Source organism: Alosa pseudoharengus, unplaced genomic scaffold (assembly GCF_046254945.1).
Source record: "Alosa pseudoharengus isolate Yale_2024_CS ecotype anadromous, Long Island Sound unplaced genomic scaffold, YU_APseudo_1.1 YU_APseudo_1.1_scf_17, whole genome shotgun sequence".
Taxonomy (NCBI): Eukaryota; Metazoa; Chordata; class Actinopteri; order Clupeiformes; family Clupeidae; genus Alosa; species Alosa pseudoharengus.
In genome coordinates, this window is record NW_027468640.1 from 36,369,413 (window position 1) to 36,397,405 (window position 27,993).

At 42.5% G+C, this 27,993-nt stretch overlaps 1 protein-coding gene across 11 annotated transcripts in view; it reads right to left on the reverse strand.

Moving 5' to 3' along the window:
• Window positions 1–27,993, reverse strand: part of ank2b (ankyrin 2b, neuronal) — a 174,949-nt gene that overhangs the window by 30,298 nt on the left and 116,658 nt on the right. For 3 of the 11 annotated variants that reach the window (XM_076289428.1, XM_076289426.1, XM_076289424.1), the window contains exons 7-31: window positions 26,233–26,331; window positions 25,509–25,607; window positions 23,995–24,093; window positions 23,431–23,628; window positions 22,866–22,964; window positions 22,599–22,697; window positions 22,293–22,391; window positions 20,695–20,892; window positions 19,098–19,196; window positions 18,325–18,423; window positions 17,574–17,771; window positions 15,764–15,862; window positions 15,566–15,664; window positions 15,117–15,215; window positions 14,806–14,922; window positions 14,426–14,498; window positions 14,138–14,194; window positions 12,121–12,265; window positions 11,506–11,593; window positions 10,542–10,645; window positions 9,553–9,588; window positions 7,838–8,062; window positions 5,509–5,663; window positions 4,757–4,968; window positions 76–280 (exon numbers count right to left, since the gene is read on the reverse strand). In XM_076289428.1, the coding sequence (XP_076145543.1) occupies window positions 76–280; window positions 4,757–4,968; window positions 5,509–5,663; window positions 7,838–8,062; window positions 9,553–9,588; window positions 10,542–10,645; window positions 11,506–11,593; window positions 12,121–12,265; window positions 14,138–14,194; window positions 14,426–14,498; window positions 14,806–14,922; window positions 15,117–15,215; window positions 15,566–15,664; window positions 15,764–15,862; window positions 17,574–17,771; window positions 18,325–18,423; window positions 19,098–19,196; window positions 20,695–20,892; window positions 22,293–22,391; window positions 22,599–22,697; window positions 22,866–22,964; window positions 23,431–23,628; window positions 23,995–24,093; window positions 25,509–25,607; window positions 26,233–26,331 (3,100 nt within the window). The remainder of the gene's footprint in view (window positions 1–75; window positions 281–4,756; window positions 4,969–5,508; window positions 5,664–7,837; window positions 8,063–9,552; window positions 9,589–10,541; window positions 10,646–11,505; window positions 11,594–12,120; window positions 12,266–14,137; window positions 14,195–14,425; window positions 14,499–14,805; window positions 14,923–15,116; window positions 15,216–15,565; window positions 15,665–15,763; window positions 15,863–17,573; window positions 17,772–18,324; window positions 18,424–19,097; window positions 19,197–20,694; window positions 20,893–22,292; window positions 22,392–22,598; window positions 22,698–22,865; window positions 22,965–23,430; window positions 23,629–23,994; window positions 24,094–25,508; window positions 25,608–26,232; window positions 26,332–27,993) is intronic. The other 8 variants (XM_076289433.1, XM_076289434.1, XM_076289425.1 and 5 more) reach the window with 7 other exon arrangements.

Here is a 27,993-nt window from a genome sequence, read left to right on the forward strand (position 1 = left end):
AAAACATTTAAATATCTTTAGTTAAAATGAGATTAGTGGATTCAAATGGCATGATACTGCAGCACCCTCACTCACCTGTGATGCTGCATAGGAGTCGTAAAGTGGGCGTGTCTCCTCCAAACCCGTTCAGCACCGGGTCAGTAGAACTCTTGGGGATAGGGATCGTCATGGTGATTGGTTTGTGGAACTTCCGGCGTCTGGGTTCTAGCGTGACGATGGGGCTGAATGTGGCCTTGTTCCCCAGGATCTTGCGTACTGTGTCCTCATGCATTGGCTGGGCCTAGTAAAACAACCCAATCATATCTTTCATTCATTCAACCTTTATTTATTCTCGGAGGGTTATTGAGGGAAGCCCTCATTTTCAATGAAGCTGAGATAACAGAAACAATGAAGTAACAAAATGTAAAAAGAGAGAGAGAAAAAAAAGAATAGGTATAGGTCTAGGCCTATAAATAAAATAAAACAAAGTAAAATAAATAAATAATAAGATATACATTATAGAGGAGGGAGGGGAAAAATACATAAAATCTGAATAATAAAATAATAATAATAATAACTAGAAATGCAATTCCAAGGAATTACCAGTGCATGAAAATGCTAAAGTTGTGATGTAAAATATCATGTATAGTTAAAACAGATAATAAAGAGATGGTTACTACGGTGATGCTAGGATAGACATGGTGGTTGCATAGCTTAATAAAAGTTGATAGTTTAAAAGTAGACTGTTTAAAAGTTGAATGTAGATAGTTTAAAAGTTGTTGATAGACAGTAGATAGTTTAAAAGTTGTTGATAGACAGCTAGTTTAATAGATAGTTTAATGATAGTTTAAAAGTAGACCGTTTAAAAGTTGAAGGTAAATAGTTTAAAAGTTGTTGACAGACTGGAAGTTGAATGAATGTTGATATTCAAATAGTTTAATGGCTGTGCATAGGTAGATATTTCACGATAACTGAAAGTTGGAATGGCTCTAATGTTCGCTAGCAGTTATGCTAAGATTTTTAACTATGCTAACCATGCTACTTAGCTAATGTTTTATAGCAGTGCTAGCAATGCTAACCTGCTAACCATGCTACTTAGCTAACGTTTTCTAGCAGTTTAATGAATGTTGATATTCAAATAGTTTAATGGCTGTGCATAGGTAGATATTTGACGATAACTAAAAGTTTGAACGGCTCTAATGTTTGCTAGCAGTTATGCTAAGATTTTTAATTCTTTTAACCATGCTACTTAGCTAATGTTTTATAGCAGTGCTAGCATGCTAACCATGTTACTTAGCTAACTTAACTAACATTTTCTAGCAGTTTACTAAACATGTTAACTATGCTAACAATGTTAGCATGTTAACTATGTTAACCATGTTACTTAGCTAACTTAGCTAATAATTTTAGCAGTTATGCTAACTATGCTAACTAGCATGCTAACTATGCTAACCATGTTATTTAGCTAACCTAGCTAATCATTTTAACAGTTTTGCTAAAAATGCTAACTAACATGCTAACATGCTAGAATGCTAACTATGCTAACCATGTGACTTAGCTAACTTAGCTAATCATTTTTAGTAATTTTGCTAAAAATGTTAACTAGCATGCTAACTTGCTAGCATGCTAACTACGTTAACCATGTGACTTAGCTAATCATTTTTAGCAGTTTTGCTTAAAATGCTAACTAACATATTAACATGCTAGCATGCTAACTATGCTAACCATATGACTTAGCTAACTTAGCTAATCATTTTTAGTAATTTTGCTAAAAATGCTAACTAGCATGTTAACATGCTAGCATGTTAGCATGCTAACTTGCTAGCATGCTAACTATGCTAACCATGTTAACTAGCTACAGTGGGTAGGAGTCATAGTTGATGACAAGTAACAGTTACAATGGCTAAACAGTTAAAAAGTTCAGTAGTTTAAAGGGTTAAATTGTTTAACAGTGAAATATTGTAGTGAGGACTTTTATTTTGAAACAGTTTTTGGCAGAGGAAGCAGTTTAACAGGATGTGTAGTCTTAATAGGGCCAGTTTGTATGCTTAAAGCCTGAGACTGGCAGTTGAGATCCAGGTGGCCTGAACACCTGCCATAGGATTCTAATTGCTTAATGGCCGTATTATGATGTCATAATCGGCAATGTTAAGTCTATGGGGATTTTTAAAAAGTTTTTCTTTAATAGTTTAAAAAGTATAAAAGTTTCAAAGTTGAAAAGAGATAGCAACCCGATCTGTTTGAAGACCTACGTTACAAAGTTTGAATGAAGTTTCTAAGTTAAACTGTTCAAGAGAAATTGCGTCTAGAAAAAGTGGTAAGCGGAATAATAATAATAACTAGAAATGCAATTCCAAGGAATTACCAGTGCATGAAAATGCTAAAGTTGTGATGTAAAATATCATGTATAGTTAAAACAGATAATACAGAGATGGTTACTACGGTGATGCTAGGATAGACATGGTGGTTGCATAGCTTAATAAAAGTTAGACTGTTTAAAAGCTGAATGTAGATAGTTTAAAAGTTGTTGATAGACAGTACATAGTTTAAAAGGTGTTGATAGACAGCTAGTTTAATAGATAGTTTAATGATAGTTTAAAAGTAGACCGTTTAAAAGTTGAAGGTAAATAGTTTAAAAGTTGTTGACAGACTGGAAGTTTAATGAATGTTGATATTCAAATAGTTTAATGGCTGTGTATAGGTAGATATTTTACGATAACTGAAAGTTGGAATGGCTCTAATGTTTGCTAGCAGTTATGCTAAGATTTTTAATTCTGCTAACCATGCTACTTAGCTAATGTTTTATAGTAGTGCTAGCAATGCTAACCATGCTACTTAGCTAACTTAACTAACATTTTCTAGCAGTTTTGCTAAACATGTTAACTATGCTAACATGCTAACTATGTTAACCATGTTACTTAGCTAATCATTTTTAGCAGTTATGCTAACTATGCTTACTAGCATGCTAACATGTTAGCATGCTAACTTGCTAGCATGCTAACTATGCTAACCATGCTAACTAGCTACAGTGGGTAGGAGTCATAGTTGATGACAAGTAACAGTTACAATGGCTAAACAGTTAAAAAGTTCAGTAGTTTAAAGGGTTAAATTGTTTAACAGTGAAATATTGTAGTGAGGACTTTTATTTTGAAACAGTTTTTGGCAGAGGAAGCAGTTTAACAGGATGTGTAGTCTTAATAGGGCCAGTTTGTATGCTTAAAGCCTGAGACTGGCAGTTGAGATCCAGGTGGCCTGAACACCTGCCATAGGATTCTAATTGCTTAATGGCCGTATTATGATGTCATAATCGGCAATGTTAAGTCTATGGGGATTTTTAAAAAGTTTTTCTTTAATAGTTTAAAAAGTATAAAAGTTTCAAAGTTGAAAAGATATAGCAACCCGATCTGTTTGAAGACCTACGTTACAAAGTTTGAATGAAGTTTCTAAGTTAAACTGTTCAAGAGAAATTGCGTCTAGAAAAAGTGGTAAGCGGAATAATAATAATAAGAAGAAGAAGTTGCCTAGGAAGAACAGTACAGTGCATTTTCATGCACTGTAATAAGAAGAAGTTGCCTAGGAAGAACAGTACAGTGCATTTTCATGCACTGTAATAATAAGAAGAAGTTGCCTAGGAAGAACAGTACAGTGCATTTTCATGCACTGTAATAATAATAAAGACATTTACTTAAAGCAGGTACAAATTGACATAGGAAGGTTTGTGATTACATATCTGAATTGATTATAGGAAAGTATAGAGTTCATTTTTATATTACACTGAAGATTATTCCAGGAAGTAGGGGCACTATAACAAAAGGCCGACTTTCCCAACTCAGAGTGGATACGAGGAACCTTGAGCATCAAACAGTCATTTGATCTGGTCTGATAGGGACCAGAATTCCACACAAGCATGTCTGAAATATAACCTGGTAATTTCCCAACAATACCTTTGTAAATAAACAGATGCCAATGATTTTGTCTCCTCTCTGTCAAAGATGACCAACCCACCTTACCATAAAGGACACAATGATGAGTGCTATAGCCATCACCAGTAATGAATCTCAGGGCAGAATGGTAGACTGAGTCCAGGGCTTTAAGTGAACAAGCAGTAGCATTTTTTTTTTATCTCACTTACACATCATGTTTTCACATGAGTATCAGTTTTAGGTAACACTTTAGGCCAAACAGTGACAGATGTCTGTTGCTTTGTTGGTAATGGGTAACGTACTGTATTAATCAAATAGACCAAATTAAGTTCCAGCTTCAAATCAGCTTTGATGTCTTTCTTGTCTTGCATTCTGCCAGAATTCTCATCAAAATCCCTTTAAAGGAACCATATGTAAGATTGTGGCCAAAACTGGTACTGCAATCACTTTCAAATTACTGTAGAGAGGTGTATCCCCTCCCCCTCCCCCCTGACTTGAGGTTGCCAACCCGGATACCGAAACACTACTGACTTTGTGATTAGTAGATAGGTGGAGGGTGGCGCATCAGGCCAAAACACAACATGACATGACAAAACACAACATCAACATTAGTTGAGGGCTGCAACATCACTTTTTAAATGACAATATCCTGGCCGGATTACTGTTGTCAGTGATGAGATACATTTCTTACATATGGTTCCTTTAAATCAGGAATTATAATAGATAGTAAATTATAAGCTACATTGAGCTTGATCACTATATTGAACCAACAATAAACAAATATACAAACAAAGACATTTCCTGGAGCTTTTCTCGTTCTGTGCTTTCCCATTATCTTGACCAGGTGTGCTCACCTGTAGGCTGACGCGGATCCTCTTGGTGAGGGCCCCCTCTGGGAAGACGGCCTGGACCTGTGGCACCACGGTGCTGCTCAGGATCCCACCCTCAGGCCCGATCAGATTGTTGTCCTGCTTGATGCGGGACACCACAGCAAAGTACTGTGGGAAATCTCTGGTGATGATGCGGCAGATGCGCTTCCTTTCCAGCTCCTCAGGGGGGTCAAGCTCTGGAGCACACACACACACACACACACACACACACACACACACACACCCACACATATAATCACACAATCATTGAACAATACAAACACTGACAGCAAAATAAACTGCTGACTTGCTCATATGCAGAACCCTTTATATTACAATTTTATACCACTGTATTGCAACCTGTTATACATTTGCATCAAAACAATTGAAATGGTCTCAAAGTTTAAAATATCAACTGTTGGTAACAATATAGTATGGAGCCCCTAAGGTGACATGAGCAAAATAAAATCTAAAGTTTAGTTTCATGTGCTTACGTGAAAGTTTCTTGTTTTTGTTTTTGCTCATGTCCCCTTAGGGGCTCCATAATATAGCATACCAAAGCAAAGTGACCTAATGAGAAATGTAGAACATTAAACCACATATTGGAATATTGGGCATAATGCTCTACTCCACTTTCTCCCACAACCAGACACAATAGAGTGGCTGCCTGTCTGGTGTGCCAAGCTCTGCTGATCTCTGGTTCCCAGGGAGAATGGCCTGTGTCCCTCTCTCCTCACCCTCGTCCATGCCATTGAGGATCTGGTTGAGCTCCTCCTCTGTGAACTCGCAGTGGTGCTCCTTCCAGCTCTCGCCCGTCTCGCTCCGCAGGATGACCAGCTCCCGCTCCTTCCCTCGGAGTGCCGCGAAGTGGGGGATCTCCACGATGACCGGCCTGCGGCGTGGAGCAGGGGCCGAGGGCGAGAAGGGAACACGAGTCAGACAGTGAAAATGGAAACAGAGCTGTGTGTGTTTTGTCTGGGTTCAGTCAGTGGTTACAGTCGGAGTGTTTGTTTATGTGTTTGTTTACACTCATTGACAAAAACTGAGTATTTGAGTCTGGTTAAGAGGCTTGTTTTGTTCTACTTCACAAGGCATGAGGTAAACATTGTTAGTTGTTTGATGTTTAAGTTGCAGTTTACATTTAGACTTCTTACAAAAATGTAAGAGAAGGGACAGAGAAAGGATCATTATGATAAGGAGACTATAGAGATGACTATTTAAAATCATATTTGGTTACCGTTTGACCATTTGTCTCACACCAGACAGGGTTGATAAAACTACATCCATAGTGTTAATTATGTAAAATATGAGTGTGTGTGTGTGTGTGTGTGTGTGACAGAGAGAAACATTACCATTATGCCAAGGTACCAAAAATACTACAGGCTTCACAACACCATGAGAGATGGATGAAACACTTCACTACAGCATTAGTATAGCTGTGGCAAATCATGCTAAACTAAAAAATGATAAAAACAAATCAATAAAACTATGGGATGACATCACAGCACTAAACACGCACAGCCAACTACAGTAGCATTGAGGCTAACTGGGACTGAGAATGAAATCAAATAGACAAAAAATAGCGGGTAAAAAGGCTAACAATGCTAGCACATAAATGAGCACATGGGCACAAGTAAATAAAAAATCCAAATAAAAGACAGGATACAGACACAAACACACTGTATCACATTCAAGGTAAGAGGGAGTTGGGGAGGACGATACAGGAAGGGCGCGAGAAGAAAAGGGACGAAGCATCCATGGATTGTTTCGTATGCATCTCTCCTACCCAAGAAATTTTGTTCCTGGAGGGCCGAGCTGCAGGATGCGGCTAACCAAACTCTCGCCCTCATTGAGTGGGGGAGGGGCAGTGGGCAGGTGCAGTTTACTGCACGCAATCCGTTAGCAGCAGTGGGAGAAAAGAGCATAGATGATACAATTGTTGCTATTTGCTAGTGCGTTGTCTCCTTTGTTGTAAGGTTTGTTGTCGTCGTTGTTTTTAATTGAATGCTACTACTTTAGCTTGAGGTACACATGCTCATAACACTGGTTGTTTTCTACTATCGCTAATTGTCTCCTTGGATAAAGGTACGCATCTACACATAAGTCCAGCAATGTTGAGACCTGTTTCTTATGAGGACTATTAATGTACAACTTTATGTTCATCAAATTTGATTGACATATCAAACCAATCATGGACCAGCTGAACAGAAAGGTTGAACTTGCGATTGTGCTCAAACTTGCAACTTGCAAACTTTTCTCAAAACGTTGACTTAGGCAAATCATTCAATATGAAAAAGCAAACTAATTGTTCTTTGCCAATGTCTGTGCTTTTTTTTTAATGAAACACTATAATATCCTGTATATAGTGAGTATAGCCAAACAGGAAGTGCATTAAAAAAAAAAAAAAACATAAGGGGGCAAAATGTGGACATAGCTTCTCCAAATCAGCATATAAAGTTGATAAAAGCTTTAACTGGGTTAGTGTTAGTAGCTCATTATAATGCTTATGGAAGCGCTAGGATCAAGCAAGCACATCAGTCATTCTGAGGGGTTAATTAGTGATTAGACACCTTTTAACCTCTTTTCTTATGCTTTCATCTCCACAATCCACTTTTTCCTGCCAGCAAAGTAATGATTTACTCTCTCATCCTTGGCACACAATGAAGAGTGCTTTTAATACCGAACACCACATTTATTTTATATGTGTATCACTTCCAGAAGCAAAACACTATTATAATCATTAGTATACTGTACTTGCCCTAATTTGCCCTCTTTAGTGCCGATGCCATAACATCTGAGCTCTAATGTCATTATTCTAGCACTCTATGCTAGTCTATGCTTATCCTAGCACTCCCCTTTCCTCATATACTTTCTGTTGTTGACATCACCTTTGCCTCTGTAGCCTTAGGTTAAATAGTCATTGAATGAGTAAATGACTGAATAAATATAACATCTTGAGTGCATACACATACCTGTACAAATAGTATACTTCCTGCCCTCTACTGACTGACATTTGACCTCTGACCTCTCTCTCATTCATTTAAGTGTTCATAGTTGCTCTCTTACCCGAGGAACTGGGCTCCGGAGGGCCCCACCTCTATGAGGCGGCTGGCCAGGCCTTCGCCCTCCACCATGGGCGGCATGGTGGCCAGACGGTGGCGTTTCACCAGACGGCAGGTGACCCGCGTGGGCGCACCACACTTCTTGGGCGGGATGATGATGCGCAGGCCATTGTGACGGCAACCGCGCATGGCTCCACCGCGTGCGTCCACCATGAAGCTGACCAGGAAGCTGGAGGATGGGGCCAGAAAGAGATATCAATGCTGTGATGTTTTTGTCATTATGTGCATGAGGTGTGTAAATGCTTTATAAACATGGGGAAACAAAGCAGGCGATGGATTGGTAAAGAGGTTTCTTCACAACATCAAACAGGTTTAGGAGGAAGAGAACCTCAAAGACTGTACATAAACAGTTGCACAGAGCTGGTTCATATTGTGCCAAGGCACATGACCAATAAGTGAATGTCTTAGTAACATGCAATATAATGTGCAATATTCAAAATATTGCTAAACATGAAATAATGTTGAATATAATCTGGTAAATCATTTTTCAAACACTTAAATATTTAGTCAATGACACTTCAGAAAAACACAAGAAAGGGAAGACACCACATGGATGTAAATGTGAAGAGCTAACATGTAGTAGAACACTCTTGAACACAACATGCACATGGACAAGGGCACACAGGCACACCAGCAAATCCTGATGCCAACATGTTATGGGCAAAAAGCACATGAGGTGATGTTCCACCAAGCACATTATGGATATGCTAAATGTGTACCAGACCAACACTGTGAGTGTGGCTCAAGTCATAACTAATTCCTATCAATAAATCCCTCTGGAAATGTATCAGCGAACAGGTTTGATATGTTCCATTGGCATGTTCTATATCTATTTATCTCAGAATTCATTTCACAAGCTATTATCCTCAACAAAAACTTTACTGTAAAATATTGAGGTGCACAAAGGTATACACATTCTGGGCCACATGTTTTGGTCAGGAATCTGGCTTTCCGAGTGGAACACCAGAAGGCTGTCATCAGACCTCCTCAGAAGCAGTTCAATCCCAGACGGCACCACCTCCTGAGCAATACACTTAACCCAGTGGCTTCAGGGGGACTGCCCCAGTATGTAGCTCATTGCAAGTTGCTCTGGGTAAGAGTGTCAGCAAAATGACAAATTATGTAATATGCTGTTAGACCCCACAGAACCTCATACGTCTTTATTTCGGTAGCATGCGCACCTAGAGGACAAACAAACAAGTCAGAGGAGACTGTACCGAATGTACCAAAAGTACAACATCTCGCTCTGATGCACTCTACTTATGGTGACATAATGTGATTATGTCAGAAGGGGAAAGTGAACGTGAATTACAGGCAAAATCTCTGTTAGTGGTGGTGATAAAACAAGACAAGTAACAGCAAAACGACAAACAATATGAGTGAAGATTTAACCTGGAGTACCTCTGGGGAGCTCTGGGGTTAGAGCATGTACTATACTGTACATGCCATTTCCTTACACTGTACAACTTTATCACAAGGACGTCTACAGAGGAATACTACTCCCTCGTTAATGTGATATATCCTAAAAATGGTAAGGGCCCCAGAGTGATCCTTGAGGGACTCCAAGTTGTAGAGGCACAGACAAAAACTGTCCACACGCCATGTACAACAGGACACACTGAAACTAGGGCAGACAGAGGTCAAAGTGCAGTGGGTCACCTGCTGCTGTCATGATCATGGCACGGGGTGGAACGGCTGAAAAGAGAGCAGAGACCCCAGGAGAAACAGGAAAGGAAAGAGAGAGAGAGCGATAGTGAAATAGTATGAAAAGATAGAAGAAACAAACAGATAGATAAAACAAAATAGATCTGTAAGACTAGAGAATGGGAGGAAAGAAGACATAGAAGAACATATTGCTTGAAGGCACAGATTAGTGACTGTATCCAGAGTCGCCACTTATCACCATAGTTACAAACTGTTAAATAACTATAATAAACCGCACAAAGCCCTGTTTGTTGTTATTGTTGTTGTCTGAGCCTAAACCAAGTATATTAATTTTAACAATATTGATTGCACCTACATGTATATCGTGTTCAGGATGCCATCACTCCAAACTGTGTAGCTTGAATGTTATTCCTCATTTGTAAGTCACTTTGGATAAAAGTGTCGCTAAACCAATAAATGTAAATGTAAATGTAAATGCAAGTGAACTCACAAAGACCATTCAGTCCTATATATCTGAGCCTTTTAATAAAGGATTCCTGGGAAATAGGACAGGATATTCTGACAGAGATGCCAAGTGAAATCATCTCTGTGTCAGTGACCTGTAAGTGCACCCTGTGGGCTGCCATGTTACTCCATTGGGTTGTTTTCCAGACAAATCAGCTTTACTGTGTGGGATTACAACTGGGATTACGGAAAGTCATGATACTGTTGTTTTGGCTGGAAAAAAGCACTCTGCACTTTTCAGGATTGCTAGTTTGGTGTTTCTGTGTGTGTGTGTGTGTATGTGTGTGAATTGCAAAGGAAGTCAATCATGTCCTAAATCACAGTGATTAAATTTGTGCTGTTTGTGTGTATGCGTATGTGTGTGTGTGTGTGTGTGTGTGTGTTTGTGTGTGTGTGTGTGTGCGTGCGTGCGTGCGTGCGTGCGCGTCAGAGAGAGTCCATGAGAAGTCCTGCTTTGAGAAGGTGTGATGCACACATACCCTGAGTGGACAGGACTGGACGAGAGGGCCACATTGTCCAGGTTCTCATTTCCCCAGCTCAGCCTGTAGGCGTCCTTCTCACTGCTTCTGCCCAGAGAGGACACCTGGCACACGACAAATGTGCACAACATCAATATTTGGTGACTAACAGCAATTCATGTGTGAACCTTGAGACATTTTCATATGTTATGGTGCTAAATTATAGCCTAGAAATCTAGACAGGGCTAGACAGGCCTAGACAGGGCTAGTCTAGCAACTCTCCGTTGGCTTGTGAGCTCCAGAAATCGAAACTCAATCAGGCCAATGAAATTATGTATAGAGTCGTTAGGTGGGCTTAACATAATGATTGATGGCAGAGTTGCAACGGTTTGGCTTGAATTCCCTGCTACTTGAAAACAAATAAGATGGATGTTGCTGTTGGCGAACAGTGTGACACGAGTTAAGCTTTTATTAAGTTGGCAAACGTTTGAACTAGCCAACTAGCTCCGCTGGTGGGAAACGCATGGGACTCATAGCGCTGCCGCTGTCCTATTGCGTGCAGAGGGAATATGAAAGACAACTGATTATCCCGCCCCTTGGACTGAGCACTGCGAACGGTGAGTGCCCAGACCCTACATTTTAATGTGGGTCTGGATCGTCAGGCTAGCTACTGTAAATTAATCAAATGGAATAGAACTGAACTGAATTAAACTGAATTGAATTGAGGCTACTATGAAGCACATAGTGTTTCAGTGTGGACACTTAATATAACTGAACATTCAAAAAACAGTAGTCTATTTGTGTAGTGTCTACTGTACTGTACTGAGTTTTGTATACTGTATCTACTGCCTTGCAAAACACAGAGAACTGAAAAAAAAAATGGAAAAAAAGTAAACTAAAGTCAACAAATAAGTACTGAGCTATCTAAAAACACTCTCTGTAGTACTCCATATCCACTTCCTACTGACTGATGTAGAACACAGACCTGGTGACTGGTGAGTGTGTCCTCCAACATCCCATCATGCTTGGGAGAGTAGTAGCTATGGTGACTTGGTGTGTAAGACCTTTCAGAACTGAGAAAGGAGAATTCAAATAAGTTACCATGGAAATAAAAACATCTGAAAATAGCAAGTTGTCAACTGCAGACGGCAGACATTTTCTCACATACCTGTGCAAGTGACTGTGGTAAAGAAATGGGCACAGCAACGGACAGGAAGAAAAAGAAAGAGAGAGAGATCAAGACAAAGACACAGGAAATGGAACAGCGCTGGAACATTATTATGTATCCTCTGCCATGTTTCCTGGAGAGGGAGAAACTGTCCAGGTAGCCTACTAAAAGAAGCCCTCCATCAACCATCTGAATTCATTTATACAGCACACATCTCTCTTCAGCCAGGTGATGGAAATCACCTAGCTTATGGGTGGAACAAAGAGGTGAAATTTTTTCACCTTTTTTAACCTAAATTATTTTTTTACACAGTGCTTACATCTGAAATCCTGCCATCTAAGAGTACTGTACATTCAGAGGCATCAAGGCATATAAAAAAAGAAACAATCTAATTTCATTGTAATTATAAGATCAGCTGAGTGAGCATCGTACCCTTCAGATCGACCAGATCCTTCCATACTGTAGCGCAGGTAGTTCATGCCGTCCAGGTAGTGACCCGGAAGAGAGTCGTCTCCCAGCTCTCGCAGGTCCTCGGCTCGCAGGTACTCTCCTCCATCTCCGGTCATGGTGTCGTCACCTGGGGGACGAGAGGGGAGAGTGGACAGGGTCAGGTGAGGGAGGAAGCCTGTGAGAGGGTGCTTCCAAGTCACGGCCCAGAAACATACACACACATACACACAAACACACACACACACACAGAAGCATACATGCACACACATCCCTGCGCACACACATATGCACACACACGACACACATATACACACATATACAAGGTGAGCGTTGTCAAGGGATAAGGGATCACAGTAAAGCATAAGTCAGCTCAGAGCTCTTTCACACACACACTCTTTCACACACATACACACACACACACACACACACACACACACACACATACTGTACACACACACACGCACATAACATTTACTCCATGCGCTGAGCCACTGACAGTGCACAAGTTCTTTCAATTTCCTGATGTCACTTCCTCAGTATGAACCACACAGCGCAACCCTCCATGGCTGCGACTACGCTACGCTGCAGATGGCCTGAGCTGCCGTGTGCATGTGTGTGTGGGTCTCAAGGCTGACAACACTGACAGCGCGAGCAGCACTACTGCGGCTGTTGCCATTTTCGCACAGCAGGGGGCAGCAGCAGCACTAGGCTGGACTCAGAAAGAAAGCAGAGGACACAGTGTAGGCACAGGGTGGAGGAGGGGGTGTGAGGGGGGATGGGGGCGGGAGGTACAGTGAGACACATACTGTAGTTAGACAGTCGGTTTCTGCTGTCAACAGCACATTGGCTTCCTGGGAAGAGGTGGGCAAGAACAGAGTGATGGACATGAGAGCAACATGAGAGAGACTGTGCCTGGGAGGCCTTTCGTGGGTATCCCTGTCTGGATTCGGTCCCTGTTGTGTAGGTTGTATCTCTAGTCAAAATGGATATAGAGCGGCCAGCTCTCCCAACAGAATACTCACTCTACATTCTATTTAAGAAAACTCCAAAAATAAAGATTGAGTGAAAGCCTAGTCTGTTGTAGCCTAGTGCACTTACACAGTTGATGCTAACAATAGATAACACGTATCTAAGTTCCCTCTACACGTACTGGCCCAAGAACACATCTCAGTGGTACTGAAAATGTGAGATAAGACAATCTGCAAAGAAATCAGAATGAAACTAACTGAACAGCTCTGGATGAAAATACCTTTGGGGAAGAGAAGGACTGGATTCATATGCCCAGACAGGATTACTGATTTGAACAGCGTCTCTGTCTGCATGAGAATTTCAAATCCTGTCTGATGTGTCAATGCAGAATGGAATCCCTTACAGAGATGCTCTACGGGGAAAAGTACTTTTCTCTATGGCCTTCCATTTGAAATTCAAAGGGCATTCCAAGGGCAAGGGAAAATGCACCACAAAGAAGATCTTCTTTGAGGCTTCATGTTACAAAAACACTAAACTAAATCATGACTTGCTTACTTTGTAACCATAACTAAGTCTCATTTACATAATTAAAGGGAGGTCTAATATTTAGACCTACACACACTAAGGTAAGGTTTACAAAAAGGGTTTTCCTTTGAAGTGGTCTGTATTGCCATTAAGATATTACATAATGTCAAACTTTAAGCCTAAAGCACACCTTTCAAAATTCATTATTTATCTGCAATATTCATGGCCGTCTCATTTCAACAGATTTGAAAGAAATATCAGTATTCACACAAACAAACTCATGCAGTTATGCCGTGCCCAGTACTGCATTCCACTCCTAGCAACAAGACTTATCCAGTTGCCACGGCAACAGCAACTCCACTCACTTACACTGTCAATCTCCATGGCAACACACTTAGTGCTCAACATGGCTTACTGCAAGTCTCGTGCCCCACTCAAAAATACACACACACACACTTGGGTTATACACGCGGAACACCGTGGTCTTTTTTTTATATGTATGTACCTTCCAGGTCCATGGAGTCGTCTGAGAGCACATCATCATCAGGTTTAAACCTGAGCTCTACAGGAATGACACAGAGCTCCATAAAGTCCCACTGACACACTACCAATTACTACAGTAGAAGAACTGGCTTTGTCAGGCTGGCTCTAACAAAATAAACTCTAAATTCTATAAACATATTTGTCAGGCTTTTTAACACCTGGTATGAATGAAATGGAGAATGAGAAACAACATAATATCTGCAGGTCTAAATCCACACGTTTAGATGAGCAACACAATGGCTGAGCTCACCTTCCTCGTCTGAGACGTCCAGAACTTCAGTCATGGTCTCGGGCACGTTCAGCTTGTGCTTCTCCGTCACCGTCTGAAAGGGAACAAACACGTCTATACTTTACAATGTTTAAACTGTGTTACTGTTTTACTGTGGAACAGTGGAATAACCTAGACCTAATGACAATATATCTACATAATAACATTTGAGAAGTGTTTCTGTGTCTTCAATGCATGTTCATTTCATTGAGATGTGAATGTAAACAGGGCTGATATATTCATCTGTGTTTCACTATAAAACATTACATTGATATAATGACACATGATTGGTGGTTATCACTAAACAGACCAGAATAAGTCTCCTGATCTACCACTAAACACAGGAAGCTGTGCAGGGGTACCTGATGCTTAAGGCTCACCGTTGTCGAGGTGATGATCTCTTCAGTGACCACTCGAAGTGTGTCCACAACCGAGATATAGCCAAGGCGACGGGCGATTGCAAGAGCTGTGTTCCCATTCTGAGGACACAAGAGCCACGTAAGATTGACATGTGTGTGTGTGTGTGTGTGTGTCTATGCTTGTGTCTTTGCATGGGTAAGAGAAAGAGGATGTGTATGTGTATTGCTACACATTATTTGATTTTGATTTTGTGTGTGTGTGTGTGTGTGTGTGTGTGTGTGTGTGTATGTGTGCCTGCTGTCGTCTCACTCACCATAGTGATGGCACTGGGCTTGGCTCCAAACTGGAGTAGTACGTTGATGATGTGTGTGTTCCCCTGCTGTGCTGCCTGATGGAGTGGAGTGTATCCGCTCTACGGGGGAATATACATATACACATATCATGTGTACTACTGTATGTGCAAGACAACCAAAACTAAATAAATGAAATGAAACTAAAAAGCAAAGGAAAACACATGTATTTATGTTTCATTGTCACTGACAGCTGACCTATTAAATATCTATTGATTGAAGTGAAAAGTAAAGCTATGCAACACTATGCAACAAACTGTCCCCTTTTTAGGGTTTTCTGTCACCAGTTTGGTCTGAGCTGTTGGTGGTGTTTGCATGTTTGCATGCTTGTTAGATAGGTAGCATGCTAGTTTTAGACGTAAGCTCCATAATGCTGCTGGTTAAGCTTGTCAGGGTTGTTCCACCTTGTTACCTTGGTATTGGCGTTCACACTGGCACCGCTTTTCAGCAAGAAGTTGACCATCTTGGCATTCCCATAGTGGCACGCCACAATCAGAGGTGTGTATCCCAACTAGGCAGAAGAGGGCTCACATTTAGAACATGTTCAACATGCATCAGTCCTTCTGGGCATCGTTTGTTATTTGGTTAATGTAAGTTTGCACTCTCTTACTTTGGTTTGCTGGTCGAGGTTGGCACCATTTTGAGCCAGAATCTCCCCCGCGCCTACTTTGTCTTCCTGGGCAGCCAGATGCAGGGAGGTGAGTCCACTCTACAGGCCAACACAAATCCAAATACCGTTATCCTTCAATAATATCACAACATCACTGTAGTCTGTACTATAACTTGTGTGTGAGAAAAGTCATATCTAGCATATTTATTATTATACGGCTCTTCTGAGTGGTGCAGAAAGTTCCATCAACATAAACGGACCTTCCCAACATTCGGAGGTCCGATAATTCTGTACAATGACAGCTACAAAACATCAATGACCACTGCCAATCGCAACAGGTTTTGTGCTTCTGATTCAAGTCTTTCATATGGGAGCAGTTTATTCACTTATTGCAATAGAACTTCATTGAAGGTGAAAGTCAGCAAGTATTATTATTTACTAAATAATACTGTGTGTGTGTGTGTGTGTGTGTGTGTGTGTGTGTGTGTATATGCATCTGCGTGTGCGTGTGCTGTGTGTGCATTGTGATCATTCTGAAAATGTATTATCATTTTAATACGATTTAAAGATTACAGGTTTTGTTTATGATCCTCACAGAGACACAAGTGGGCTGTGGACTAATAAACTTATCAGTCCTCCCCAGATACCTACACTCTTATCACAGCCAAGCCACCTGCAGAGGCAAGGCTAGCTGTCATTGGCTGGCTCCTATATGCCACATCCAATCAAATCACACTGACAGGTTCTAATACCCTTTACTCCAGCATGTTGAGGCTGGCATGCAGACTGGCAAGGAGGTCCAGTTGGGCCAATACATCGCTGTCACTTTGATAAATGGGAGCCCTTTGATGCTCATGAGGTTCTGTCATTGCTTTTGCAAAGCAGACTCACTCCTGATCAGTCACACAGGCATCAGTCTTTGGAGAGAGTCTGAGTGTCACACACACTGCACGTTGTCCTTGTGTGACCTGCGTTATGTGAAGCACAGTACAGCACCGAACTCACAAGTCAGAAACCATAGACATGGTAGGCACCTGTGCTAGCAAGGGGGTTAAAAACCTATGGGTGCTAGTGTCTGTCTGTCAGCGCTAGCATGACTCACGACTTGAAGGGTCTGCAAGTAGGATTTGAGGTGTTTTATCACGTCCACGGCAGCATTCTCTTGACTTGTACCTCTTGAGGTACAAAGTGGTATTATGAGAGAGTTCACTCTAAAGCTAGCTGGCTAACATGCTAATATCTGGTCTTTATCTAGGCTATATTGCACCATTGCACTGACGACACCTTTGCTCTACTGTACACTACAAAGTCAGTTTGAAACCCACAGAGGCAAGACACCAGACACTAATCATTTCAACACCTCGTTTCAAAGGATAACATTTAGTGAAGGACAAGGTACAGTTAAATTCTCTTTAATCCTTGTCTATCAGACCAATCCTATATTAAGGTCACTGTCACCTCAATCTCCCTCATAGTATTCAACTAGTGTTGAAACCGTGGACACTAGTATCACTACAGAGCATTAGCTGCCATAAACCGCGAAAGATTTCAGAATGTGAGATCGTACAGATAAAGCTGGATAACCATCTGTTGACTAGTGCTGAAAAATTCCGATGCTGGTGTCACGTTTGACAGTTCTACCTAACTGCTACTGTGTGTAGAGAAGAGGCCTTTTCAGTCCAAACACCTGTTCCAATACTCAGCCATGATTGTGCAGGCATGTTAACACCTATCTGCACACACACCAAAGCCCTCCAACTAGCCACATCATGGGTCATTATCAGCGTCCGTTCCCTGGCGCCTTACTCACCTTGGTAGCCACGTTGACATGGGCCCCCTTCTGCAGGAGCAGGGCGGCCATGTCGCTGTGACCCTCCTGGGAGGCCAGGTGCAGTGGAGTCACGCCCTGCTTGGTCAGGATGTTGGTCTCGGCCCCAAACTGCAGCAGCGTGGTGGCGATATCCATCTGGTTCTTCTTGGCGGCGATGTGGAGGGGAGTGTAGCCGTTCTGGGAGGGGGAGGGAGGGAGTGGAAAGTGGTGAGTGGTCAGAGGGATGGGAGCGATGGCATACATGTTATAAATGCTTTACAAATACATACCACACACACCCACACACACACCCCCCCCCACACACACACACACACACACACACACAGACACACACACACACACACACACACACACACACACACACACACACACACACACACAAACATACACTTTATGTAGAGTTCATCTATGAAACAATTAGCAAAGTAAGACAAAAACAAAGTGCATAGAAGGCAAGGCAGATACAAGAGAGAAAACTGTTGTCTTGGCAACAAGCCATCCTACATCTTCAGATTGTCTGTGATGACCAAAGCTTCTTATGAACAGTGGACACGCAAAACATTCCAAGGCAACGCTTGTGAGAGAGGGAGAGAAAGAGAGTGATAGAGAGAGACAGAGAGAGAGAGATAAACTGAGAGAGGACAGTATCTCTGTGTTCTCGTTCACTCCTCCTTTCTCTCCTTGGGCTCCGGGAGCCTCTCTGGTAGAAAGGGCAAGTTGGCGGTCTCACCTTGGCTGTGGCATGGGGAGAGGCCCCTTTGTCCAAAAGCAGGAGCGCCACCTTCTGGTTATCATAATGCGCTGCAACATGGAGGGGGGTGAGGCCATTCTGTAAGGACGAGGGCGAGGGCAGGATTAGAACGGCAGTTAGTTAGGCTAAAGCAGTGATTAAACTTCAAACACACACATACACATACACACACATACACATACACACACACACTTACATATGAAAACATATGTACACACACAATCACACATTGAAATAGACAGATGATTAAGCAGTTACAAAAAGAGCACACAGGTTAGACAGAAAAATTGTTGTTATTGTTAATGATTCATATTAATATGCAAGCGCGTGGGAAGTTGTAAGGTATCTTATTAAAAAAGGAAGAAGAAAGAATTGTTTGCCTTGTTTTCTTAAGTATTATTAAAAAATTTGACACTCCCTATAGATGACAACTGAAAAGAAGCGTTAATTCAAAACTAGTTCATTTAATCAAAACTATGCTTACCGGTACTCTTGCAGTCAACATAGCCTCAATATATAAAACATACCAACATGCTATTTAAATATCTTTTTCATTTCATATATTAAAGAATCAAGAATTACCAGGTTCATGCACCACCTTTCCCACAAGTGCACAACACATCATCATTATCAGTGCAACACAATTCATAGTGTTGATTCATTGATATTGAAACACAATTTACGGTGTTCATTCACTGTGCATATTCATGATGTGGTGGTTAGTAAATGAGAAGGTCCGGTCCAAGCCTTACTTTGCCAGAAGAATCAGGGGGTGCACGCCGCTGCAACAAGAGTTTTGCCACATCCAGGCTTCCATACTTTGATGCCACATGTAAAGGAGTGAACCCTTTCTGCATGGAAGAAAGAAACAACAACAATATATTTGTATCATATGGCGGAAGAATTACATGAGTAATCATGTCCAAATCTTGGTCCATGACCAAAAATCCTCCTAAGTGCACCTTGGTGACAGATCTCATTACCATTAAATGACAGGCCCTTGTAATTATTTATGTAGCATCACTTACAATAACATTATCTCAAAGTTCTTTTATAGGGTCCTGTTACAACCTCAGATTACCAAATTCTTCTATATGGTTTTGTTTAGAATGTCATTTCATCTGAATGAGTATCGTGACAAACAGCAGAGGGAGCCGGTGAGTCACGTCTCCATGATGATACAGGCGTGTCCCCCCACTGGTCACATGACCTGCATGTTTACAGCCCATGTTGGGGAGTGGACGGGTGAGGGGGAGGGGAAGGGAAATCCTCTACCACAGGATTAAGAAAAACACGCCATGGCCAGACGGGCGTGGAGGAGATGCTGTCGCGCCTTCTCACGCACTACATTGCCTAGGAACACTCCTTTATTAATGAAGGGACCAAGATGGTGTCTGGGTGTTTGTCCCTCCGTTTATCAATACATTGTTTGCCGTGTCTGTAAATATTTAATCAGCCAACAACAACTGATAAGAAAGCAAAACACAAACCATAAAAAAATGGCCGTGTATTACTATGTATTGTTACATATTACATCATTCTTGATCATCTGTGCCTTCCTATTATTCCACTGATGTTTTATGTAAATTAATTTTAGTTGGCTCAACTGTCTAAGCTTCTCAATTGAGAAGAAGAATTTATAGATAGATGTAATGGTGATGAGATGGCAGAGATTTGTATTAAGATATGAATGGATCTGCACTATACTGTACTAAACTGTACTATAAATTCTACAGGCGGAGCAGATATTGCTGAAACGATTAGCAATGATCCCAGTTAGCACAAGTGTCCACAAGTGAACCTCACCTTGGGTTCACCTCTAAGTGGGTGGGGGTACAGTATATGTGTTTATTTGTATGTGAGCATGTGTGAGAGAGAAAGGGATAGAGAGAGAGGCAGAGAGAGGGAGAAAGAAAAACACACCTAGAGAAGGGGATAGAGTAGACGTGTAGAGGCTGTCACAAAGCCAGAGAGAGCACACTTGCTCGTGTTGTGTGCTGATAGTGAACAGGTCTAGCTTGGCAGAGTCCAAGCCAAATTTCCAAATGGGGACATTATAGTATATACTTACCTACCTACCTATTTTTGTGCAAAATTCAAATTGCAATTCTGCTCCCTGTTTGCTACCTCAATGGAAATGCAAGTGAAATTCAAGAATTGAATTGGAATTTAAGAGCCAGTTTCAATTCAATTCTGGAATTTTGCACAATCCTGCTACCTACCTCTACCTACCTATCTACCTACCTACCTACCTACCTGTCTGTCTGTCTGTCTGTCTGTCTGTCTGTCTGTCTGTCTGTCTGTCTGTCTGTCTACACACACATTCGGCACGTCCGTTCGCTCCCTCACCTTGGTGGCCAGCGAGTGCGAGGCCCCGGCCTCCAGCAGCACGGACGCCACTTCCACGTGTCCCTCACGGGCCGAGATGTGCAGCGGCGTGTAGCCGTTGGTGGTGGCCGCGTCCGGGTGGGCCATGTGCTGCAGCAGCAGCTGCACGATCTCCGTCTTGCCCAGCCGGGACGCGATGTGGAGCGGAGTCTGGTCCTCCTGCCCAGGGGGAGGCCAAGGGACTGGTCATTGACTGTACACTGCACATTTCATGCACAACTCAATGGCAATTTAATGACACGTACATCATAAAGCACATATCAAAGTTCAAAAAGTAAAATAGAATGAAGAAAGAATGTCCAGTACATTGTACATCAGTATCAATAAGAGGGTGGGGCCCGGTCAGAGAGGACTCTTGTGTTATAGGCACTGTTGTGCCTATGGGGCAGCCGTGGCCTACTGGTTAGCACTTCGAACTTGTAACCAGAGGGTTGCCGGTTCAAACCCCCAACCAGTAGGAACGGCTGAAGTGCCCTTGAGCAAGGCACCTAACCCCTCACTGCTCCCCGAGCGCCGCTGTTGTTGCAGGCAGTTCACTGCGCCGGGATTAGTGTGTGCTTCACCTCACTGTGTGCTGAGTGTGTTTCACTAATTCATGGATTGGGTTAAATGCAGAGACCAAATTCTCACAGGATCAAAAGAGTATATACTGTATACTTATACTATGATAGATTATCTTATGATAGTATAGGGTCACATGACCTGACCTATGGCTTGTCAGATGTGGTGTGTTCAGCTGTTAGCATGTAAGCTGCCGTTTGGACTCTGGCATCTGTGTTGATATTGCTGCATCCTGTGTCAACAGCGCCATCAGACCACTGAATGGTCTTGACATTTAAACCATGAGCTGACCTGACATCTCACAAGGCAATCATCATCGCAATTCCAGTTTTATGACGCTGACTCTGATGTCCGGCAAAGAATGTGCAAATAATAAGGTCACAGATTACAGCGTGCGATAAAATCATAATAGGATTTTGATAGACTCATAAACAACTGCTGGATAAAATATCAAATAATAAACAAACACCCGGCTGGCATGAGCAGATATCTAGGGTGTAGACCTACTTCCTTCCGTTATGTTTTTCTTTCAGATCATTGCAGCAGAGTGTATGTACTACACACTACAGTACATGGACATTACATTTATTCATTTAGATGCTTTTATCCAAAGCCACTTACAGTTGTATATAATTATATTACAAGGGCCAACTCGGGGTTAAGTGCCTTGCTCAAGGGTACAACGCTGGAAGCTGGGAATTAAACCCACAACTTCTTTTCTTCAGGCTACTGCATGCTAGCCCAGCTCCTTAGCCTCTACGCAACCACGTCTCACAATAGACAGTAGAAAGGATCAGCGTTTCAATAAAATCAACCATTGATATTTTCGTAACATACAGTTTCCATATTGCTGTACTGCTGTACGACTTACTGCATACGGCTTACTACTTTTCTATCAAGATCAGTCTACAAGCAGTGTGCAGTATGCCATTTCGGACACAGCCGACCTCCTTAAACTGAGCAGAGGTCAAGGTTCAGAGGTCAAAGGTCAGCCTTACCCTAGCTCTGGCGTCCACCATGGCTCCGTTCCTCAACAGGCAGCGGACAACTTCCACCTGTCCGGCTCGCGCCGCCATGTGCAAGGCCGTCTCCCCGCGCTACACACACACACACACACACACACACACACACACACACACACACACACACACACACACACACACACACAGAAGACAGAACATAGACACACACACACATATACACAAAGACACCAGTGAGAATATGCAAACATGTGAGAGACACACGCATCTGAAGTGAGATCGGGGTGGATGAAGTGAGTAGGTAAGGAGGAGGTGTCCACTCACAATGTTGCTGACGTCAGGAGACGCTCCGTTCTGCAGTAGCAGCAGCACGATGTTCAGGTGACCCATGAACGCTGCCACGTGGATAGGTGTAAGGCCAGACTACAGGGAGAGAGAGGAGAGAGAGAAAGAAAGAAAGAAAGAAAGAAAGAAAGAAAGAAATAAAGAAAGAAAAGAAAGAAAGGCAAAAGACGAATCAGAAAAGCCAAGTCATTTATTTTCTGTTGTTTCCCGCGTGTCTCCTCCACCGTGTCTCTGGCGGTCCCTTACCTCAGTGATGGCCTGGATGGAGGCTCCATACTTCACCAGCAGCTCCATCACCTTCACCCTGTTCTTCTTACAGGCAATATGCAGAGGGGTGAAGCCGTTCTGTCAGGGGAACATACGTGAGAAATCCCAGCAGGACATTAGTAGAGCACCTCTTGGTCTCTGTAGCTCAGGGATGACTAATGCAATGACTGTCCAATTCATTCATAAGGTGACTGATTTATCATCAATCTGTGTGGTTATAGTGTGGTATTGTTATATTAGTGGCCTTCTAGGTAACTAGCTTCTAACCAAAGTTTACACAAAGATACATTTGACAATACACTCATGGCAAAACCTTCACAATGAAAGAACAGGTCTATCTCCCTTTTTCTAAGGTAACTGACTAATTAGACAGCTGAAGGGAGGGAGACAGCCAGCACCAGAGTTCCATTTGAGTAATGGCATCAGTCCAATGCATCATTCTTTGGGAACAAATTGAACCTGGTAGAGGGTGGTGACACTGACCACTACACCGCCATGCCAAGTTAGTGAGGAGAGCGAGAGGAGGGGGGATGGAGGAGCGTACCAGCGCACGGGCATTGGGGTTGGCCCTCTTGTCCAGCAGCAGCTTGGTGACTCTGTAGTGGCCACAGTGGGCCGCCACATGCAGCGCCGTCAGGTAGTCCAGCGTGACGTCATCCACCGGCGCCTTGTGCTGCAGCAGGTGCTTCACGCATTCCACGTGGTCGCCTTGCGCCGCCATATGCAGCGGGGAGAGCCCATTCTGTGAAGAAGACCACAAGAATAGAGAGAGGAAAGGCAACGTTAAAGTTGTGTCCGAAGCAACACAGGCTGACCGATTGTTGGTGATGTTACCGCTGTTCCAGATAGATATATATATTTAGAGAGAAAGAAAGAGACAGATAGAAAGACAGAGAGAGAAAAATGGGAGGAGAGAAACAGTGAGATGGAGAGAGGTGTCACCTACATAGAAAGCTGTGATTTATTACAGCTGATTCTTCATTCCTCAACTGTTTCAATGGATGTGTTATCCTACAGGGACCTGAACCCAATCCGTCTGTGTGTGTGTGTGTGTGTGTGTGTGTGTGTGTGTGTGTGTGTGTGTGTGTGTGTGTGTGTGTGTGTGTACCTTGGTTCGGGCCAGCATGGGTGCTCCTCTCTCCAGAAGCAGCTCCACGGCCGTGTCGTGCCCGCTCCTCGCCGCGCAGTGCAGCGGGGTCAGCCCATCCTGTAGAGGTCACGCACACAAGAGTCAGCAGTCAGAGGGGTCACAGAGGTCAGAGGTCATCAGTCTCCCAACCACTAGAGCGCATCACAACATTCACACAATATACATGTACCCATGTGTGTCTGTGTTACTAATAAACGTGTGGCATTGAAGGGCGTTTAGACTGGTCTGGCAAACAGCTAGCCTGCCACTGCTTCTTCCGCTGGGTAAAAATAACACAAATGCACATGTCCCATACTGTACACAACTCTTTCAAATGTCCTCTGAAACACACACACACACACACACACACACACACACACACACACACACACACACACACACACACACACACACACACACACACACAGGGCTGCGGTGACCTTTGATGTCAGCATTCCCCCCTACAGGTCCCGTGTCCTCACCTCACCTCCCCACAGCACAGCACTTTAAATAGCTCAGCTCAGGCTAAACAAATGCCCTTCCACCTGAATGGCCTGTCACTGCTGCGACTGCTGTGGCTGCTGTTGTTGTTGTTGTTGTTGTTGTTGTTGTGGCTGGTGCACTGATGGGGAGTTATTAGACACTTTTGCACGTGGGTCTGTGTGATATCTGCCAGCCTGTGCAGATGTTGCCTCATTTGGGCGGCTCTGCTCTGCTGAGCTTTTTGCCGAATGAGAATGAGGCACAATGGAATGCGTCAGCAGTGGCACACACACACGTACGCACGCACGCACGCACGCATGCACGCACGCACGCACACACACAGACACACACACACACACACACCCTGTCCTGCAGTAAACTAGGGGACTATTTACAGCACATGTCCCCCTGATTCTCTTGCCTTGGAAATACACCTGGAGCATTTCACACACAGCTGAAGTGGCACAACAAACCTCCCAATGCTGAGCCCCTGAGAGTCTAATATGCAAGCCCACACCTGACAACACTGCATTCCACACACACAGCACCACTGCATTAAATGATTTAGTGAGTGTTGTATAGGATATATCTAAGGCCAATTCCAGCCAGGAAAACCATACTCACATGGTATCTTTTTTTGCTGGTGGTTTAATGGTGAATAGTCTAACAGCCTGAGTGGGTGAAGGCATAAACAAGTAGACCTCTCAGCAACATATTATTATTCTAATTTATGCAACACTGGGTGTCTTAGTGAATTACTGGAATAATTAAGGACTTTGCCAATAATATCATGCCTACAGTGCAATATGCAGTAATGCCTATAGTTTATGTACCATGCAATCATAGAAAGTAAGTAAGTAAGCAATGAAGTACAGTAAATGTTAAGAGTACATGCCCTTGGAGGATGCCCTTCTTTAATGCCAGTATTGTGGTCCAGTATTGTGTGTGTGTGTGTGTGTGTGAGTGTGTGTGGGTGTCGTGTGGGGAATAATAGGGGGGCTGCTTCTCACCCGTGTTTTGGCGTCGATCTGAGCCCCTCTGTCCAGGAGCAGGCGGACCATGTTGGTGTTCCCACGCTTGGAGGCCACGTGCAGGGGGGTGATGCCGTTCTGTAGGGACCATACACACCAAATAAAACCAAATAAATAATAACTCCAATATCATTCCAATGCCATTTCAAAACAATTACGGAACACGTGCTCCCTCTAAGGGTAGTACCATGGCTCCCTCCTATAAAAGGGCTGCAATGATTTGTGAATGTAACTGGATTGGGTGAAGAGCAGTGTGTGCTCTGTGGGGACCACCAAATGAGACTGAGCAATTAAAACAGAGCAGGACACGGGAGAGAGACCGAGAGGCTTTAGAGTGACCTTATGCATGCCAGCTTCATATCACATCCTGACCAAAGTCTACAGGGAGCTATGGACAAGTCAGTGACCTTCACGGATCTTTTACGGCTCGGATACACAATCATCCATCTCTTCCTCTAGGGACAAGTGTGAGGTGTGAGAAGCCTGGCCATGGATGGACTACGGCATTGATCTCGGCCGAGTGGTGGGGCACACACACACACACACACACACACACACACACACACACACACACACACACACACACACACACACACACACACACACACACACACACACACACACACACACATACACACAATTTATACTGCAACCCAGCCCCCTTCTTAGGGTCTCCTCCTCAGCTCTTGGCTGAAATACTCACCCGGGCAAAGAAGTCCACAGCTGCGCCTCGGTTAAGCAGCAGCGTCGCCACGTTTACGTTGCCATAGTGAGCAGCAATGTGCAAGGGCGTAAAGCCACTCTGGAACACAGAGGAACAAGACAACACGACACACACACACACACACGCAAACACAAACACACATACACACACACCAGGAGAGGACACAAAACACAAAACCTTCATTAATAATGAACAGACATTATAAGAAATCCTTCAGGTGAGGTATCCCCAAAAATGCTGATGTAGAATTAGTTACAGACTGTCCCAACGTCGATTGGACAGAGGAGTAGCTGCTATGCTGTAAGAGCCCATAAAACGGATCCTAGACCAGCATAATTGGGGGAACCTCTGGACAACTTCCCAATTTGTCCAAATGGGACCTTATTTCCCCTTAAGTCAGCATGCAGCAATGATGTTAAAGCATCACAGATCAGAGGAAGACAAAAATGAACAAAAATGCAGAGGTGAGAGAAAAAAAATGAGAGAAAAAAAGACAGAATCCAAAGAATTCTTAATATGATGACCCCAGTCCCCAGACAAGAGGAGGGAAGAGACATTAAAATACATTTTTATTGTTATATTAAAGCAATATCTCTCATACAGCATCCACACACTCACATACACACTCTCAAAGAGTGCTCATTTATCATTATGCAGTACACATTCACAGTCATTCACACATTCATTCTGCATCTAAAAACAAAAACATAAACAAACTCAAGACATAAATGCAAACAGGGGAAATGGACTCATTGTCAACATTGATACATTATAGGCATATATGGGATTATTTATCCATACATATACATTGACAATATACTATTTCAATGAATGTAAATTAAAGTAAAAAACAAAAACAAAAATTATACAAATGAAAGTGACCAGGAAATTACCAGGAAATCAACCCAAAGATGCATTATGCCACCGGATGTCATATCAGTAGGCTAATCAAGTTAGAATAAGAGGAGTGATTGCAAGAGCAGTTTTAATATGCGGAGTTCTTGTCTTACCTTTCCGTTCTGAAAGTCAGGGTCCGATTTAATGTGAAAACATTATTTACAAAAAGTGTGAAGAGAATATCGACTAGGTGATGACTACAAAAATTACACATTTAAAGCTGATGGTGAGCAGAAATAAATCATTCAGGTGTCGCCATGCTAGAACAGACATATTCTGTACAAGTCATCAGACAACCAATAACACAGCATATTTGAAAACAAATCTTAAATCAACAGTTTTTCTTAAGCACACACATGCTTTTAACTATGTCAAAATTGTCTTATATCAGCCATGGCAAATTAGCTTATCAACATGCACATATAATATAGGCCTACTTTAGCCCAATATCATTCTGATGCTGATAGCATAATGTCATTCAATGCCATTTTAAAAACAATGATGTACTGTACACATTCTCTTTAAGGATAATAGGATTGCTGCTCCCTCTAACAGCACTGCAGTCTTTTAAGAACATTGTTTATCTAATTGCATTGGTTGGATAACAGTGTGAGAGTGATGGGTGACATGCAACAGAGCAGGCACAGGCATAGTGAGAGACAGTGATGCAGGCACACAGAATAAACTACAATTAAAAAGGATTTTAAAAAGACTACCATCTCTACCATCTTTCCAAATATTTTCTGTTTTTTTCTGAATGTACTTAATGTTCAGTAGACATTATCTAGGAAGCATATTCAGGCCATTTTCCTGAATTATCTCTGGAACTTTCTACTGCTAATT